At 41.6% G+C, this 19213-nt stretch overlaps 2 protein-coding genes across 10 annotated transcripts in view; one reads left to right on the forward strand and one right to left on the reverse strand.

Annotated features, from left to right (window-relative positions):
• SLC38A12 (solute carrier family 38 member 12) overlaps positions 1 to 5838 on the reverse strand; it is a 71486-nt gene extending 65648 nt beyond the window's left edge. Inside the window, exons 1-2 of one of the 2 annotated variants that reach the window (XM_087709990.1) lie at positions 5694 to 5838; positions 3536 to 3641 (exon numbers count right to left, since the gene is read on the reverse strand). In XM_087709990.1, the coding sequence (XP_087566116.1) occupies positions 3536 to 3580 (45 nt within the window). In that variant the 5' untranslated portion in view covers positions 3581 to 3641; positions 5694 to 5838. Of the gene's footprint in view, positions 1 to 3535; positions 3642 to 5241; positions 5624 to 5693 lie in introns of those variants that run through there. The other variant, XM_087709991.1, reaches the window with a different exon arrangement.
• A 98-nt stretch (positions 5839 to 5936) lies between these two features.
• NAT9 (N-acetyltransferase 9) lies at positions 5937 to 16222 on the forward strand. 8 transcript variants are annotated; one of them, XM_087709992.1, is made up of 7 exons: positions 5942 to 6089; positions 8365 to 8451; positions 11864 to 11973; positions 13595 to 13735; positions 14770 to 14829; positions 15629 to 15723; positions 15814 to 16222. In XM_087709992.1, exons 1-7 carry the CDS (start codon positions 6004 to 6006, stop codon positions 15955 to 15957), a joined length of 723 nt encoding a protein of 240 aa, XP_087566118.1. In that variant the 5' UTR covers positions 5942 to 6003; the 3' UTR covers positions 15958 to 16222. The 8 variants fall into 8 exon arrangements, with proteins under 8 accessions (XP_087566126.1, XP_087566118.1, XP_087566123.1 ...); XM_087709997.1 differs by having other exon boundaries at positions 5950 to 5996; XM_087709994.1 differs by having other exon boundaries at positions 6003 to 6591.
• Positions 16223 to 19213: the final 2991 nt, after the last annotated feature.

A 19213-nucleotide genomic window follows, 5' to 3' on the forward strand; every position in this document is an offset into this window, starting at 1 on the left:
ACGGCGGCGAGAAGCATCTCAGATGGAATCGGGACACCCGGAAGGCAAGTCGGAACTTCGGCATGCCTTTAAGTGCCGGCTTGCCTTCCGGGTGTCCTGGCTCCATCTGAGATGCTTCTTGCCGCCGTCGCGCTCCACCGCCTTGCCCCCCCCCGCCTCCTCATACAAACAATCCTGATGCCCCGGCCTGCAGCCAGCCCACCCACCCTCGCCCGACCTGCTCCCTGCCTGGACTCACCGCTCTCCTCCTCCTCCCCACTCGATGCTGGGCTTTAAAGGGGTCTCCCCTCCCCAGCCAGCCAGCCCACCCAGCCAATTCCTCCCACCACCACCACTGAGTCCAACAGGCCAGGTGTCTCATGTTTATGGCGGACATAAATGCGAGATGCCTGGCCTGTTGAAACACAGCGGCGAGAACGTCCCTGCCGCTTCCGTGCTCCGTCGCCTCGCCCCCCTGCCTCCTCCGACCCCACCGCTGTGAAGAAAGAAAAACACACACACACACACACAAACCTCACAATAAAAAATTAAATTTTTTATTAAATTACAAATTAAATTACAATAAATTTGAATCCCTCCCTCCCTCCGTCCGATCCACCTTTTCCAGCTGTGGAAACTCTCTCAACTCTCCTCTTGTCTGCCCAACGTAAGCGTGCTAACGTAAGCGTGCTCCTAAGGCATGATTCGCTGCTCCCCGATCAGGAGGTGGGAGAATCAGTGCCTCTTTTGCATATGAAAGTGTTCGCTTGTTAACTCCGCCTTAACTTTTAAAAGGCGAACAATTCCTTAGGCAAAAGAGGCCACGAGTTCTCTGGCCTCCTCCCATAGTTAACACTGAGAGCAGACACCAAGCCACTGTGACTTTGAATCTGGTAGCAACTACCCTGGCTTTAATTATTTTAAAAAAAATATTTAAAATTCTTCCTTTCCCTCAGGAGACTGGTGAGGCCCCGCCTCCCCTGCCTCTAGTGACTGCACGTCCCTGATCAGATAATAGAAAGGACAGAGTCGGGATGTAATTTTAGACAAAGAGCAAATTTATAATTGTACTTATAACTGTTATAAAAATTATCAAACCCCACTTTTGCTGAGTCTCCAGAAAATGGCACGCTAAGCTGTAGGATGATTATTTTTCTGCTGCCAACAAACTACTGACTTTGCTGCCAAAGCCGGTTCTCTGGGTTAAGTTACGGGAGTAACTTGGAATAATCCATGATGGCCCTCGGATGACTGTGTACTTGCCTGGGAAGAGAATCTAGTGGATTGTGATTTTCTGCAAGAGCAGTGGATGGTTGGGTCTCCATCTTTTCTTATCACTGTTTGCTTTTTTATAGGCAAGTCTCTCTTTTAACATTTTGTTTTGAAGTTTCCCTTTGTTTTAGCCTATATTTTAATTGTTAAATTGAAAGCAAATGGAAATTGCGGAATAGGCTTATTATACGCAACTAGAAGACAACTGTTGGGGGATGCTGTGTTTTGATTGATAGGAAAATTTATTGAACAAGTGTTGCAGAGATAATCTCAACTCAAATGCAACTATTTGGAAAGATCCCAAATAATTCAAGGAAAAGTTTTATTACCAAGAATCAATCAAAGATTCGTGATCCTGGATGAATCAGGGATAATGATTGTAGTGGGTTTATGATAGATTAAAAGCCATTTGTGGACTATCTGTGATTTAAATACAATAGCAGATAATTAACAGAGGGCATTGAAGTTTAGCATGCTGTTGGGATTATTTGTTAACTGCTTTTTTACAGCAGACAGTTGGTAGGTCGAATTAGTTGATTGATAATAGATTTTCATATTTGTAATATTTTTAATGTTATATAGTAATTTAGTAAATTCCAGTCGGGTTTCAGGCCTGGCTACAGCACGGAAACTGCTTTGGTCGCATTGATCGATGATCTCTGGAGAGCCAGGGATGGAGGTCATGCCTCCATCCTGGTACTCCTTGACCTCTCGGCGGCTTTCGATACCATCGACCATGGTATCCTTCTGCGACGACTGCGGGAGGTGGGGGTGGGAGGCACTGTTTTACGGTGGTTCTCCTCTTACCTCTCGGACAGGTCGCAGTCGGTGTTGGTCGGAGGGCAGAGATTGACCCCTAGGCCCCTAACGTATGGGGTGCCGCAGGGTTCGGTCCTGTCCCCCCTCCTCTTTAATATCTACATGAAACCGCTGGGTGAGATCATTCGACGGCACGGGATAAAATACCACCAGTATGCGGACGATACACAGCTGTATCTGTCCGCCCCGTGCCAACTCAATGAAGCGATGGACGTGATGTGCCAGGGCCTCGAGACTGTTAGGGACTGGATGGGGGTTAACAAGCTTGTACTCAATCCAGATAAGACCGAGTGGCTGCTGTGCTTTCCTCCTACTAATTGGCCAAGTGTTCCACCTCTCAGACTGGGGGGTCAAATAGTACGCCCCTCAGATAGGGTCCGCAACTTGGGAGTCCTCCTGGACCCACAGCTGACTTTTGAACACCATTTGTCAGCTGTGACCAGGGGGGCATTTGCCCAGGTTCGCCTGGTGCACCAGTTGCGTCCCTACCTGAACCGGGAGGCTCTCACAAAAGTCACTCGTGCCCTTGTGACCTCCAGACTGGAATACTGCAACGTGCTCTACATGGGGCTGCCCTTGAAGAGTATTCGGCGACTTCAGCTTGTCCAGAATGCAGCCGCGCGAGCGATCGTGGGTGCGCCTCGGTTCACCCACGTAACACCTATCCTCCGCGAGCTGCACTGGCTGCCTGTTGATCTCCGGGTACGCTTCAAGGTGTTAGTTGTCACCTACAAAGCCCTTCATGGTATTGGATCTGGGTACTTGAGAGACCGCCTACTGCCAATTACCTCCACTAGACCAATTAGATCCCACAGACTAGGCCTCCTCCGAATTCCATCAGCCGGCCAGTGTCGACTGGCGACTACCCGGAGGAGGGCCTTCTCTGTGGCTGCTCCGACCCTCTGGAACAAACTCCCCGTGGAGATTCGTACCTTCACCACCCTCCAGGCCTTCCGCATAGCCCTTAAAACCCTTAAATATTTATAATATTTTAATAATTAAGGCTTTTCACTGCATTTTGTTATTATGTAATATAACTAGTCAGCAGGAACCATTCTTAAACTTCTTTTAACAACTTGTTGCCTGTATTCTGGAGGGAATTGCTGCTTATTTATAAACTTGTTTCTGTATCCTTTGGCATCAAAAAATATTTTAAAAATGTGCTATACACCAATACTTTCTTTAAATTTGTATTTATATGAAGTATAGATATAATCATTTACTAGTATTTTCAAATCCTTTTCTAGGTCGATTACAATGCAGTTATGAAATGATCACAACAATATTCGGTATCAAAGCCCAATTTATAAACAGGCTGTATGTAATATGTTCCATAATTTGGGAAAAAAATTAAAAAACAAGCACAAGAACACATTTGCCCTACATAAAATTACAATTTTTCATGTTAATACTGGACTAAACATAAAACACGCATTAAGTGACTATATAAATGCTAAGCACTCACATAAGGAGAGTAGAGCTCCCCTGTATCGGTGATGCTTCCAGCCATATTGAAAAGAATTTAAAGACTTGAGACAGATATGTTGTCAGTCGTTCTTGTTCCAGTTAACCTGAAAAACATAAAACACTTAGCTTTTTTACAAAGTTACTTATAATTATTAAGAATTGAATCCACCACATACCAAATTTTACTGAGATAAAGATAGAATCAGAGACTTAACCATCATGGCTTTAACCAATTAAAAAAAAATCACCGGTTTCCATGCCATTGCTTTATTAAACAACTCTAAGATTTTCTCTGCTTGAAATTAGATTGCAGTAAGTAAAAGGCACTCTTCCCCTTAATTGTTAGTTCCTAATTGAGTCTGCATCCTAGGGCAACACTAACATTATTTCCAGGGAAAGCTAATTATGAGATCCTAGTAATATATGAAATTACTTCATAATAGAAAAATAAAGTAAGTGAAGAGAATACAGTATATCAGTTGCAAATAAAGTCAGTCAATCAAACAGGAAACTGCAAGACTCTGATTGAACAAAATATTTTCTATAGAAGAAGAAAACTGGATTTATAGCCCATCTTTCTGTTAAAAGCACAAATGTGACTTAAAAATATCCATAGATAGCTCCTTAATTGGCTATTTCTGACCAAAGACATAAAATATTTCATATAATAAATCCCAAAGACCTTAATGCAAAGTACTGTTTCCCTTGTCAGAAATCTTTTTTTTGTCAAAAGCACAATGTTTAAAAACTTCCAAAACTTCTCAGAAATCAGACTGAAAGTTGATCCATCTTTTTGTTAATAGAGCATCCTGTCAAATAGGCATAGCTTATATGGTACAATCAGATTTTCTTTTTAAAATGTATTATTTATTCTCAGTCATCAGTTTCACATATTTCATAATGAAAATCTCTTTTGTCAATATTTTCATTTTGAAGTGTAGCCTAAGAAATCATCTAACTCTGCTTTTATCCCATTTTCTATCTTTGCACTGATGTTAATGCTAAAGTACTGCTATACATTTCTTTAAGCTTTAATAATAAACAGGGATTACTTTTCACCTTTATTCAATAGGCTTACATGTTACTTTAGCTCTTGAGAAAAAATGTATTTCCTCTCCAATACTATCTATCTATCTCTATCATGAACTAAGTAAGTAAGGCTATCATTAAGGATTATAAAAGGTAAGTTTAGAGACAGAATGGCATTAGGAGTCTGTGTTCAAATTCAGATTCAGTGTATACTTCTATTCAGAAGTATTCCCTGACCATCTTATTCTGAACACACTGATGTTCTCAACTTAGTCTCACTGCATGGAGAACAATGACATTTCAAGCGTGGTCACCTTATGGCTGCTACTGTGTTGCAATATTTTTGAGGAGGGCTTATTTTCAGGGGAGGGTAGTTATGGGTAATACATTTTAAGTTCCCAAGATCGCAATGTCTGTCTCTTCTTTTAGATAGGTAGGTAGGTAGGATTATAAATAAAGATAGATAGATAGATAGATGGATGGATGGATGGATGGATGGATGGATGGATTTTATAGATATATAAAATCTAACTTTAGGAATGCAGTTCAGATTATAGAATATGGTTTCGGAAAACCAATAGGCATAAAGATGTGACTAACTAGTATCTTAGTCCCTTTGCTTACTCTTCGCTTATACAGTATTGCACAATTTGCTTATTATACAGTATTGCACACCTTTTTCTAGATTACATCCTTCGGCGTAATTGGCGATCAAGTACGCCGGGCCGATCTTTTCACCAAGTGTAAACACAGAGCCGCCCGTGCACACGCGTGTCAGCCCCTCAAACGATGCTGACGACTGTCCTAACACGAAGTCACCCCCTCGTTTTAACAATGCCACGGAAACGCCCAAAGCTGGTTTCAGGGTACTTTAGGCATCATCCTACACGGGTCCCTTTGGAAAAGCATTTCGGGGTTGCAGTCCCTGCTGTTAGAAAGCCAAAGGAAACCTCTGCCGGAGCTGCTCCGGGCATGCCACGTCCCTTAAACTCGCCCAGCCGCGGCTTCCTCTTCCCATTCTGCCTCCCAGGGCTGCTGCTTCGCCGTGCCGCTTCCCGCCGTTCCCTACAAACCACCACGAAACGCCCTTCCTTATCTCTCTCTCTCTCAAAAAAAAAAGCCTTTACCGGTAACAACCACAAGCCCAGAGAAACCCCAAGGCAGAGGCTTCTTCACCCGCAACTCCAAGCCGGCTCCTTTCATGCTGCGCCCGGGGAAGCGAAGCCGCGGACAGCGCATGCGCCACGCCGGCCAAAAAAAGGGGCCCACTTCAACCACCACGACTGTACAGCTGTCCGAGACGCTTCCTACATCAATCGAGGAGGAGATTCGCGAGGCGGATTGAGGCTCTACGGCTACCGTAGCGTTCAGTTACGATAGGAGGGCCTTCGATTGCGCAAGCGTGGAGATCGAGGATTTGAGAGATTGGGGTGGGGGATGCGCGCTTGTCGCCGGTTGCTTTTAAATGGGGCGGCAGTTGGTGCTGGCTTGGGCGACGGAGCGGATGGGCTTTGTATCCTTTCGTGAGCTCTTTTGGCCTTTTGCTCTTCTTTCCTTCAGGAGCGTAGATATTAAAAGCCTAGCTCGAACCACGCTAGGCTTCGAGGGAGCGGTTGTCGGAACTCAGTGGGGCGATTTCTTTCTCTGTAACTAAATATTCCGAGATACGGTCATCAGCACGCAAGTCTAACATACATTGCCCAGTGTATGACTCGATTGATTGATCGATCGATCGATTGATGTATTATGCGCCATCAAGTCAGCGCCGACTCTTAGCGAGCTTGTCTGAAATGGTATATAGGGTCTCCTGCTTGAGCAGAGGGTTTGACTAGAAGACCTCCAAAGTCCCCTTCCAACTCTCTTACTCTGATTGAAACATCAAACACATAGACAGATTTTCTCCGTGAAGATGAGATGGATAATTTGAGCTGATACATCTATACCTCAACAAAATCGGAATAGTACAAGTCATGGCATTTCCCTGTGACACTACATGAAAGCAAAAGTTGGACTTTGAAAAAGCTGGTTAGAAAGAGTATTGACGCCTTTAGATTTTGGTGGAGGATACTCTGTGGACAGTCAGGGAAATAAACCAATGGATCGTTGGATGTCTGTAGAGTCTCAGTCTTCCAGGTTATGGTTGTCCCAAAGGTGCTTTTTTTTCAAGAGGCAATTGGAGTTTCTGGTTTTTTCTTTGAAGACATTTCATTTTTCATCCAAGAAGCTTCTTCAGCTCTGACGTTCATCACCAACCATCCAGTCAGAGCTGAAGAAGCTTCTTGGATGAGAAATGAAACAAACGTCTTCAAAGAAAAAACCAGAAACTCCAATTGCCTCTTGGAAAAAAGCACTTTGGGGACAATGGATCTTTGGGCAAATAATTCTCTGAGATGCAAATGCCAAAGGCTCCAGTTACCCTACTTCAGACACATGTAAGACCCAGAACTTTGGAAAAAAACTCTAAGATGGAAAAAAAGCAGAGTGGACCAGCATTATGGTGCCAATGAGGGATCCAGTGGGAAACTAAAGAATCAGTGAGGGATCGTGGAGAAAATTATGTGGTCACTAGGAGTCAAAAATGATTTGGTGGCACATAATTTGTGCCTTGAGTGAGAAGTCTGGTTTGATTTGTTCGATGATCCATTGATTTGTTTACTTGGCTGCCCATATGCCCATAGAATATTGTCCAACACAAATGGGTCAAAAGCTTCACTACTCTTCTTATGTTGCTTCTTCAGCATTCAAAATCAGAAGCTGGAGGAGCTTATTTAGCCAGGAGCTACAAAGTGCTATACAAACTTAAGGCTTAGAGTTAGTTTGATCTTTTTTCCCCTTCTAACCTATTTTTTTTCTACATCTAAAACCCTTCATAGTGGGTTTTAATGAACCCTCAGCCTTCCAGTTGTTCTCCACATTACCTTCATACTCTTCCCATTCTTGATTTAACTGGTGACTTATCAGTGCTACGTAAGCATTGGCATTTTCCATCCTAGAAAATACCAGTAATTATACTATTGTCCCTCTCATTTAGTCAACATGTTGTCTGTAAGGATGTAGATATTTGTTGTGTAAGGAAAAAGTGTGACAGCTTTAAAAAAACAAACTTTGTTATATCTATATCTTTTGACACCCCATAGGGTTCAAAAAGGATTATGATCTTGGCTTATCAGAGGACAAACCTACTGAGGCTTTAAAACAGCCTGACCTGTTTATCAAACACTAGTACATATATGATGGGGGAAGAAGAAAATGAGTTTAGTCTTTTTCAGCTTGCTTTTAACTTTCTAAGTAGGGAAAAGTCCCTAAATAGGAAAACAACAGTATAAAACAAGGAAATATGTGGCACTTCGAAGAGTTTTGGGCCAAAAAATTCCATATTCCATATCCGTGATCAACATCCAATGATACATTCATTCTTTTATGTGTTCTATCCGGTTATTGTATGTAAGTTTTAAAACTGTTTTCCAAAGAATGCTGTGGACACTGCCCTATCTAGATATTAGTTCATGATTCCAAATCTTTATTTTGTTTAACTTTGAAATAACTAGTTGAAAAAAATCAAAATGGAAATGAAATATTATAAATTGCTTTTTGTAGCAGCCATAGAGAATAAACTATTATTAGATTGGTTATTAAAACATTCTTTTGTCTCATTACTCATATAGGTACACATAGCTTTGTATTTCACACATTTTTAATTAAGCATACTGTAATACAAATAAAACGTTCAGTAAATGTCTTGAGTTAATTCTAATACTATTTCTACTCAGATTTTATTTCTCACTTATGTTGTTTTAGGATTCAGACTATGAAGATTAACCAAAACACTGTACTGCAGGGGAAGAGGGTAGCCCTTGTACCATATATGTCTGCTCATGTACCCAGGTATGCAATAAATAACTTAGTTTGGGGGGTGGGGAGTGATGTTGATTTGAGAGCTCTGGTTTGAAAATATATTTATTTTACAAGTTTATGTTTTCCACTCAAAGTGCCACAACAAATTCCCGAGATGTTCAGTTTTGAAATACATGCACAAAATCATTGGGCAGATAGGGAAAACATTATATTAATGTATTGTTGTTTAAAATCATGAGAATTTTGTCTGGAAAATGACTGGTGCAGCTATAAATCATATACAGCTGACTTATTTGCATATTTATTCAGATTCAAAACCAAACGTTATTTGGAATGTTTGTTCACCTTGCAACTGTAGGCAATTCTTTTTTTAAAAAGCTGCATATTTTCTGTGATTGACCTGCAATCAGAGAAAAATATAAGAATAGAATAGAATAACAGTTGGAAGGGACCTTGGAGGTCTTCTAATGCAACCCCCTGTTTAGGCAGGAAACCCTACACCACTTCAGACAAATGGTTATCCAACATCATCTTAAAAACTTCCAGTGTTGGAGCATTCACAATTTCTGGAGGCAAGTTGTTCCACTGATTAATTGTTCTAACTGTCAGGAAATTTCTTCTTTGTTCTAAGTTGCTTCTCTCCTTGATTAGTTTCCTCCCATTGCTTCTTGTCCTTCCCTCAGGTGCTTTGGAGAATAGCTTGATTCTCTTCTTTGTGACAGCCCTTGAGATATGGGAATACTGCTATGTCTCCCCTAGTCCTTCTTTTCATTAAACTAGACATACCCAATTCCTGCAACTGTTCTTCATGTTTTAGCCCCAATCCCCTAATCATCTTTGTTGCTCTTCTATGCACTCTTTCTAGAGTCTCCACATCTTTTTTTATATCATGGTGACCAAAACTGGATGCAGTATTCCAAGTGTGGCCTTACCAAGGCATTATAAAGTGGTATGATCTTGATTCATTCCCTCTGTTCTTGCATCCTAGAACTGTGTTGGCTTTTTTGGCAGCTGCTGCACACGGCTGACTCATATTTAAATGGTTGTCCACTAGGACTCTCACAGTTACTACTATTGAGCAAGGTATTACATATACTGTACTTGTGCATTTTGTTTTTCTTGCCTAAATATAGAACCTTTTTTTCACCACTGAATTTCATTTTGCTAGCGCTTAATATTCAAGTCTGTCAATGTCCTTCTGTATCTTAAGCCTGTCTTCTGGAGTGTTGGCTATTCCTGCCAGCTTGGTGTCATCTGAAAATTTAATGAGTTCCCCCTCTATCCCCTCGTTCAAGTCATTGATGAAGGTGTTGAAGAGTACTTGGCCTAAAACAGAGACTTGGAGTATTCCACTGCATACTTCCCTCCATGTAGATGCAGTTCCCTTGAGGACTACACATTGAGTGCGGTTGGTCAGCCTGTTACAAAATCATGTGGTGGTGATGCTCTCTAACCCACATTTTCTACTAAATTAAGGAGTTTCAGACAGATGCAGCATGCATACAATCATCTTACTCCCTTCAAATATATGGTAGATTGCTGTTTAGGCCAAGTAAACTATATCCAGAGTTGCTTACTCCAAAATTAACATACATTTAAGTTTCATCATTGATCTTAAAATTTGGAAATTAGGATTGCAAGTAGTAAGAATGAGAATTCTAAGGTAGACACCTACGTGTTTATTATACGCTGTTGCAACAGAATAAATATCTGAAAATAATTTCTGAATGGGGACCAATCTTCCAACTATCAGAGAAAGATCCCATTTTTTCCTCTATGAGTAAGATTTTCACCACATGAAATCTTTTCCCCCTTTGGAACGAGCTCCCCGTGGAGATTCGTACCCTCTCCACCGTCCAAGCCTTCCGCATAGCCTTGAAGAACTGGCTCGCCCGTCAGGCCTGGGGATAAGGATAGTTACCCCTCCCGAATGATGAATGTATGTTGCTTACTATTTTATTATATGTTTCTATCTTAATGTCTGTATTCCCCCTTCCCGGTTTTGTGTGAGCCGCCCTGAGTCCCCTCAGGGAAAAGGGCGGCCTACAAATACTAATAAAACTCTAAAACTCTAAACCCCCCCCCCCTTTCTTGTAAAAATGAATAGCAACTGAAGATCAAAAGGGAGTTCACTCAGTACTTATGAAATGAGCTCTGCATACTTGCTTAGTCTTTATCATAAATTGTATTACTTGCTAACTCTAGAGCAGCGATAGGAAACCCAAGAATCATATGCCAGGTGCAGCATTAACCCTGTTTTTTCCATAAGGTCATGCTGTGAAATTCAACAAAATGCCAGTTTCTATGATAAATGTTTATTAGGTAGGGTGTTGTTGTTTTTTGTAAAAAGAAAAGGTACAGTGTAATAAATTCAGTTTCTCTCCTGTTGTGATAACTAGAAACCCACTTTCTAAGCATCAAGTACAGGTAGTCTTCGACTTACAAGCACAATTTAGCCCAAAATTTAGGTTGTTAAGTGAGATAACTGTTAGGGGAATTATGCATTTTATGATCTTTCTTGACACAGTTGTTAAGTAAAGTACTGCAGTTATTTTAAGTGAATCTGGCTTCCCCATTGACTTTGCTTGTCAGAAGGTCGCAAAAGGAGATCATGTGACCCCGGGACACTGCAACCGTCATAAATATGAGTCAGTTGCCACGCATCTGAATTTTGATCACGTGATCAGGGGGATGCTACGGCAGTTGTAATTGTGAAAGGCTATCGTCACTTTTTCAGTGCCATTGTAAATTTGAATAGTCACTAAACGAGCTGTTGAAAATCGAGGACTACCTGTAAATTCAATCTCTAATTAGAGGAAAGGACTAGTGTGCAGAATTTGAGATGGCAGCTCTTAATCTGAATGGGGGCTATCAAAATGCTTATGTGAGTTACATTGTATCACTACACAGTTCATCAAGAAGTGTACTTAACCCCATACCAGCTTATAGGGCAGCGATGGAAACCTTTTTTGGCTTGCGTGCCATAAGCAGGGGGAATGCGGATGGGTGCGTGCATGGGCACTCATAATGCAATGCGCGCATGAAGTGACTTCCGGTTTGCTCGTAGGGCTGTTTGTTTTCCTCCGGAGCCTTCAGGGAAGTCTCCAGAAGGCCCCTGAAGGCTCCAGAGGGCTTAAACTGCCCCTATGCACAAACCGGAAATCCGTTCCCGAACTTCCGGTTTGCCCATAGGGCCGTTTTTTTGCGCTATGGAGGGCCTCGGGGGGGGAGGTGTTTCGCCCTCTGGAGCCTGAGGAGGGCGAAAAATGGCTTTAAAAAAGGCTGAACTCAGCTAGCCAGCGCGGGCATGCAACGCCTCATGTCCCCTGACAAATGGTTCCGCATGCCACCTGTGGCACACGTGCCGTAGGCTCACCATCCCGGCTATAGGGGATAATATTCTAAATAAGCCTAGTTACTTTTTCCTCAATTTTCTGATTAGATACCATGAGTGGATGAAGTCTGAAGAACTACAGCGTCTGACTGCATCTGAACCCCTAAGCCTTGAACAGGAATATGAGATGCAGTGCAGCTGGCGGGAAGATGCAGACAGTGAGATTTCTGAATATTTGGGAAGACCTGGAAAGGGGTAGTCTACACATATGTTGCGTGGTTCATTTCACAAATATTATTTATCTATGAAACGTATATGGCGCCGATCTGGCCTAGGCAGCTTACAACCGATATAAGCAACAAGATAAAACATCAAAACAATAAATAGTGACACTAAAATTGACTTTAAAATTAACAAAGATGACAAAGAAGGGAGCAAGATGCACACAGGGGGGAGGTGGGGTCTCATCTCAGTCTGTTAACCACCTCAGTATGACACACACCCTTGACAAGCCCTACAGGTAGTTAAAAGAAGCATTTTTAGACCATTACTGCTAATTGTTACAGTTTAAACTTTACAATTTCATAATTTTCAGTTCTGGAAATGCTTTTTATTGTAACTCAGTTCAATCATGATCAAATACAAAGAGATATTGTATTATAATAGAAAATCTTATTTAAATGTTTATGTACAGTATATTATGGGGCATTCTATTATACTCGGTGAAAGATTTCTGAAGGAATACAAATTAACTGATGGTTCTAGTCTTTTCAGCTATTTTGATACCCTTCTACATCATTTGCTTGGATTATCATTAGGAGACATGATATTAATATTGATTACAGTTCTTCCTGGAAGAGAAGTCTCAAAATGAGATGCTAGGAAAATTTTATTTTACCACAACATTGTTAGTCCAAGGACAATATTAATCTGTGAGCAAGCTTCTACCTACCATGTTTTAACATCTCCCTGAAATCCTTCAAGGAAGCTATCCTGAAGTTTCATGCAGTCATCATGAGAATCTATTTACTATTTCTACATACCTACTTATTCCAGGATGGCCCTAAAATTTTTGTTTCAGGATTTGAAAGCACTTTTGGGTAGATAGAAGATAACAAGACAGTGGAGTTAAAGTTTGGAAAACTAAATATTTTTATGGAGATCTACAGTTCTTAAATAAGGTTGTACTCCTATCAAAAACCTAAATGTGCAACCTGATGGCATTCAGGCTAGACTTTTGTAATACACTCTACATGTTATTATGTATTTAGAAACAGATTTCGACTGTTCAGACATGAAACAAACATCTCTTTCAAACTTTTGTGGTCCGTGAAATTGGACTGCAAGCTGGAAATGTTTTCTGTAATATTGTATAATTCTGGTTGCCATTGAGAGTTTGTCAGTCTTTCTTTTGAAATGTTGTACAGAACAACTGTTTTCCTTGGCTTTTTAACATTAGTCATTAATTATTAGATTATTAATTATTATGATTTATTTATTATTAATTTAAAAACTCATTAGCTACAATGTTGTCTTCAATTTTATTGTAAAGACCAGATATTTATTTTTTATCTGATGCCAATTGATTGTAGTATTTCAGAAAAATGCGATAAATTGCCCTTAGAAGATATATATTTATGTAAAGTGAGAAATCTGTAATTCAATTTTATATACCTGCAGAATGTGAAATGGAGTGCTGGTAAGAGAGTAGAATAGTGGCCAAAGCTAGATAATATTGATTCCAGTAATCATATATATTTACCTTGATTTTATATATTATGCTTCTTCCAGAGATTCATAATAATCTTTTCTGATTCTACTTTTTTTTACGTTTCCCAGAATGCACATTTATAATACTTGATGCTGAAAAGTGGTCTAGCCAGAAAGCCACAGAAGAAGACTGTATGGTGGGAGATGTGAACTTGTTCCTTACCAATTCTGAAGATCCAACAGTGGGAGAGATAGAAATCATGATTGCAGGTCATCTAATTTGTTTCATGTCTCCCAGTATTTATTTTGTTACTATATCATTTTTCTTCCAAGGAGATTTCCACGACACCCCCCCCCCCCCAAAAAAAAGCTGGATCTTAAATGCAACAAAGGCAACGGTACTTAATAATAATAATAATAAATTAAAATCAGCTCTCATTGTTTAAAAATCAAAAAAACTTAAATCACAGACATGTTTAAAGGGAATGTATTTTCATTATTGCCTCAGCACACAAGGATATCTTCAACTATTTTATTGACCCAAATTCCTTTCAGGAGATAGTTTTATTATTTCACCACTGCCAATGAGAAAACTACTCCTGGCATCATATTGTAAACAAAACTCATTGGGGCCTCCCAAATAAAACCTAGAGCAGAAGTTGGATCATATTGGTGGAGAAAATTATTTCAAATACTCCTTTACATCTTGAAATAATCTTTTAAGTTTATAGCAACATGCCTTTGCATCTGAAACCTACCAGAATCAAATCGAGTATATTTAATCATTTATATGAGAGACAAAGAGAGAAGTTTGAAAGAATGGCCTTCAAATATTTTTTAGCAGGCCAGTGAATGCTGTCTAGACAATATTGTTAATGTTTTGAACCTATAGGATACATCTTGATGAATAGGATTAGATCAGAGGTGGGTTCCTACTGGTTCGCACTGGTTCAGTGCAAATGGCGACTGGGTCTCTTAACCAGTAGGGACATCATGCCCACCACACCCCCAAACTGGTTCCCAGTAACCACAACATCTTTTTTTAACCTGTTTTAATGTTCTGCACATGCACAGACCTATTTATAGGCAACTTTGCGCACGCACCGAACCAGCAGTAATGCCAACAGAAACCCATCCTTGGATTAGATATAGAGCGAGAAAGCTTTGCCATCCCCCCCTTTTTTTTTTGATTGCCAATCTTATGCTTTCTAAAAATGTGTCTTGTGTAATACCAAATTTTGTAAAATGTAGGAAGAATCATAATTTTCCTAAAAGGAGACTTTGGCACCTGTTCCCTCTTTCAGAGCCCAACTACCGTGGCAGAGGGTTTGGCAAGGAGGCCACTCTCATCATGATGTTTTATGGTAAGAATACCTAACATAGAATATGCAAACTCTGATTTTTAGCTGTTACAATGTGAGAGGAACAGAATGAGCCAAGAAATTAAGGAATTTGTATGGTCAAAAAGGGTGCCCAACAGAACAGATTTTCTGACAGAGCATATTAACAGTTGAGCAAAATATTTAATGTTGGGAGAATGGGAAAATGTTTCCATATCACTTTTACTTCAGATCTGTGTGTGTCTTCTGTTCAACTTCTTTGTGTCTTAAAAATGCCAAAGTGCAATTCAATTGTTTTGAATTAATGTGGTGTATTTACATTCTAGTTGATGTTGGATTTTAGCTTCATATGTAAAGTACTTTATGAACGAGTATTGTTTATTTAGAATAACTTTATTGTCACTTTAAATATACACTAATCGGCATACACTAAAATGAAATTTCATTGCATACAGCTCGCATAGGGTCACCACCTCTAATATACACTACATGAACATGACAATAAATAAACATATACCCACTTATATTATATGGCACAGAGAAACAGCATAGTTCAACTCGCACAAAATATACTAAAAACAAAATTTCAACTTGTCTTTAACAGTAGGAACATTGTAAGCATACCTTTAGTTAGTTAGCGTAACCAAATCAAATTACTTATCTGTGTATGATGGTACTGTTTCTAAGGAGTCAATGGACCCACTTGGAGATGCCAGGAATTCAGCATAGGGATGTTTACATGCAAAGTTTGTATACTACCATTAGTCTGTAATCATTCCTTTTCCAAATAAAGCTCTATCTTCATTATTATCTTCATCTGTAGGAATTACGCATCTTGGACTCACCACTTTTGAGGCAAAAATTAAATTGGAAAATGAAACCAGTATTGGCATGTTCAAAAAAATTCATTTTCAAGAGGTATGGTAACTGGAAGCTGTCCTACTGCATGTCAAGTTGATATTAAATTGTGTTTGTTTCAATGATAACTTTATCTTCCATATTACCTAGGTGGGAGTAAATAGAACCTTCCAAGAAGTGACACTGAAACTGATTATGGACGAACAGGAGAAACAGTGGCTTTTTGAGCAAACTAATGGAATGATTGAAACAAAATACAGTGCCATGAAACTGCACCACAATTGTGACAGTTGAGAAGCTATGCTCAATTTGTCTCAAATTTAGAAAGATGGCTTTTTCTTGTCCAAAATTGGAATCGTGTCCCGAATCCATGGCACTGGCTCTTGCTGAAGAAGAAAATGAAGTGTGACCTCTGCCTTGTAATTGCCTTAGATTTAATTTAATTTATTAGATTTATAGGCCGCCCGATCCCGGAAGACTCCAGCCGGCTTACACAAAACAAGAAAAGAAAAACAAACAAAATAAAATTAAAATAAAGATTAAAATTCTCCAACAAGCTTACATTCAAATTGGGGCTGGACCCTACATAATAAGGTCAACAGCCCTAGGTCTGCCAGAACAGCCAGGTTTTTACAGCTTTTCTGAAGGCCATGAGGGTGGGCGAGGTCCAGACCTCTGGGAGTAGCTGATTCCACAGGTTCGGAGCGGCCACAGAGAAGGCCCTCCTCTGAGGCCCCGCCAGCCGACACTGTCCGGCTGACGGTGTCCTAAGGAGGCCCACCCTGTGGGATCTTATCGGCCGTTGGGAGGTATCCGGCAGTAGGCAGTCTCGCAAATACGCTGGTCCTGAGCCACGTAGGGCTTTAAAGGTAATGACCAACACCTTGAATTGTGTCCGGGTACTGTTCTGGTAACCTGCTCTGGAGGGCACACCCAAGCTCCTTACTGGTCTTTTAAGTCTTTGGCTCTTCTGTGCACACTCATGGCTCGTACAGCGCCTGTGCGATGCTCCACTGAGCAGCTGGAGCATCACGGAGGCGCTAAGATGCATGCGCAAGCTGCACGCGTCCGTGTGGATGCTGCCGGGCCCGTTCCAACCATACCGGTTGGAACAGCATCCGAAACCCACCACTGGGACAAATCCATTTGCAATGGCCACTACTTTAAGAATTGTATGACATTTTCAAAATACAGAGGTTATGGTACCCTACAGGTATAAGAGTTCCCAAGTTTGACTTTCTACAATGAGCCTGTGGATCAGTAGTGGGAGATAAATTGTCCTCGCTTTAAAATCTGTCAAATTGTGCCTTCATTGTTTACAGAGAGCCGCAAGAAAATGGCTTATTGAAGGCCATGGGAAACAGTTTTAGATTAAGGATAAATATCTATCATCAGATTTCTACATGTCTTTTATGTATAATTAGCAAATCAATCACTAGAGAGAAACAAAGTATAAGATACTTATGCATAGCTTGGCAGACTAAGTGAACAAGAGAAAACTTATTTTGGGAAAAAAAATCCACTGTAAAAGCAAAAAATTACAAGTCTGCATTGATTTTAGTTTCTTCCTGAAGGGTGGGTTTAAAATAAAAAGAAAGGCAGTTTGTTTTTTACAGATCCAGTTCCTTGCTTGTAGGTCATGCAACAACCTCTGGATTGTTGCACAGTTATTTGTCAATCCTTGGAGCAGCCACTATTCAATTAGAGAACTCCTGCCGGATCCTCCAGATTCAAACACTAGCAACAAAACCACATTCTGGGACCATGGAAATAAAATACTATTAGATAGTATTTTATATTGCTCTCATGAGCAATATAAATCTTTATTAAAACAGTCATTTCCTTTCACTGAAGATAAAGAGCCTCTGTTAAGAATCCCATTGGATCATCCTCAAGTCTTCTGAAAATTTTCCATTGCATCCTTGCACTTTGAACTGACCACCCAAGCTGTTTTACAACTACACTGTCACGTACTGAAACAGTTATATGAATGCAGATTATGTAGGATAGCACAAATGTGAAAGTACAACTATTTGAGTAGTTCAGTGGTGGGTTCCTACCGGTTTGGACCAGTTTAGCTGAACCAGTAGTGGTTTGGCAGCCTGGGTTGCTGGAACCAGCAGCGACCCAGGCCTGCCTTGTCCCCAAACTGGTTTTCCTTGTTTTTGGCTTCTGCGCATGCGCGGAACAATTTTTATTGCTGTGCGCCCATGAGTGAACGGCAATAGTAGCTGCCGGAACCCACCCCTGAAGTAGTTACAAGTATAAGTCACAAGCTAGACCTGGTAAGTCTCCAAGGTGGGGCGTGGGAGGAGTCATTGAATGGGTATTGTTACGGCCCAATTGCCTAGAGACTGAGGAAATCTGAGGCCACTCCCCCTGTTCCTCCTGGTGACTCCCCAGATTAACCTCAGTCTTCGGCCTAACAGGAGCTATTCAGTGACTCTCCAGTGAATAGTGTTAGTTAGGATATTTTTGTAGCCTTTTCTCCAATTTTGCAGCATCCACAGGATTTTCTTACAGCCTTTACTTTATTTTTAAAAAGTTTTTCCATCTCTCCTACCTTGAATTTCACACCCTTTCCTGCCTGCCTAAGCCCGACCTACGCTCGTGCAGATTTGCAGGCCCTGCAGCACCGGCTCCCGGTGAAGGGGGGGTACAAGAAAGCCAAGCCTCGCAGCAGCTGCCCTCCAGAGGTGAAGAGGAAGCCATCGGAGCTATGAAGACACGAGCTATGAAGACACTGGAGGCAGCGAGAAGAGGAAGGAGCGGCTCAGCGGGAGCGGCTCAGTGGAACCGCTCTAGGCATCGGACCGCGTGGTCGGCAGTCGCCATCTTGGAAGCAAAGGTGCACGTGCACAGAGCACTAAGGAGACTGTTGCAGTCTCCCAGCTCACCAGCACCGCAGGAAAACAGTTTCTTTGGGCCCGATTCCTTCAGCCATCCATGGAGGGCCGGCGCAGGCAGTGCAGCAGCCTCTGATTGACCCGCAGGTTGGCAGGCGCCTGGGAAGACCGCAGAGCCAAATGTAGCACTGGATCTGCGAGCAGAGGCCTTGTGGAGGTAGGAAGAGAGAGAGAAAGTCTCACAGTGAGTACTGCGATGGCGGAGGCCATGAGGAGCAAGGGAGCCAGGGCTCCCAGCTCTCTAGGGGCCGCTGATCCGGGCGAGGGAACCTCTAAGGGGGTAGGCCCCAGGCCCAGGGGGAGATCACCTCCTAGGAAGTGTTCCTCCAAATCTTCTGGAAGGGAGAGGCCTAGGCAGGAGGCCCCATCTACCAGGGCGACCAGCAGGAGGGCTAAGGATTGCATCAGCCCCTCCCCAACTAGATCTCGCTCTCCCTGCAGGCCCCCTTCCCTCTTCCAGGAACCTGGATCACCAGGTCCAGTGAGGCACTCAAGGAAATGCAGTCCCTTGTCGTCCCCCCCCCTCTATCTGTTTCCCACTCTCCAGGACCAAGGGGGGATCCCTTTGGGTGCAGGCCAGGGGGCTCTTCCAGGCACCCTTTGGCCCCTCAGGCCCCAGAGCGCAGGGACTACAGGGAGCCTCC

This window comes from Thamnophis sirtalis, unplaced genomic scaffold, assembly GCF_051295495.1.
Source record: "Thamnophis sirtalis isolate CommonGarterSnake01/CBP01778 unplaced genomic scaffold, rThaSir2_p1.2 scaffold_3, whole genome shotgun sequence".
NCBI classification, from domain to species: Eukaryota; Metazoa; Chordata; class Lepidosauria; order Squamata; family Natricidae; genus Thamnophis; species Thamnophis sirtalis.

What these genes read in the sequence shown, in the direction of transcription:
- NAT9 (XM_087709992.1), top strand. Translation starts at nt 6,004, where the DNA reads ATGCGCGCTTGTCGCCGGTTGCTTTTAAATGGGGCGGCAGTTGGTGCT. An exon ending in GATGGGCTTTGTATCCTTTC is followed by an intron (nt 6,090 to 8,364) that starts GTGAGCTCTTTT and finishes ATGTTGTTTTAG; the next exon opens with GATTCAGACTATGAAGATTA. An exon ending in GATAGAAATCATGATTGCAG is followed by an intron (nt 13,736 to 14,769) that starts GTCATCTAATTT and finishes TCCCTCTTTCAG; the next exon opens with AGCCCAACTACCGTGGCAGA.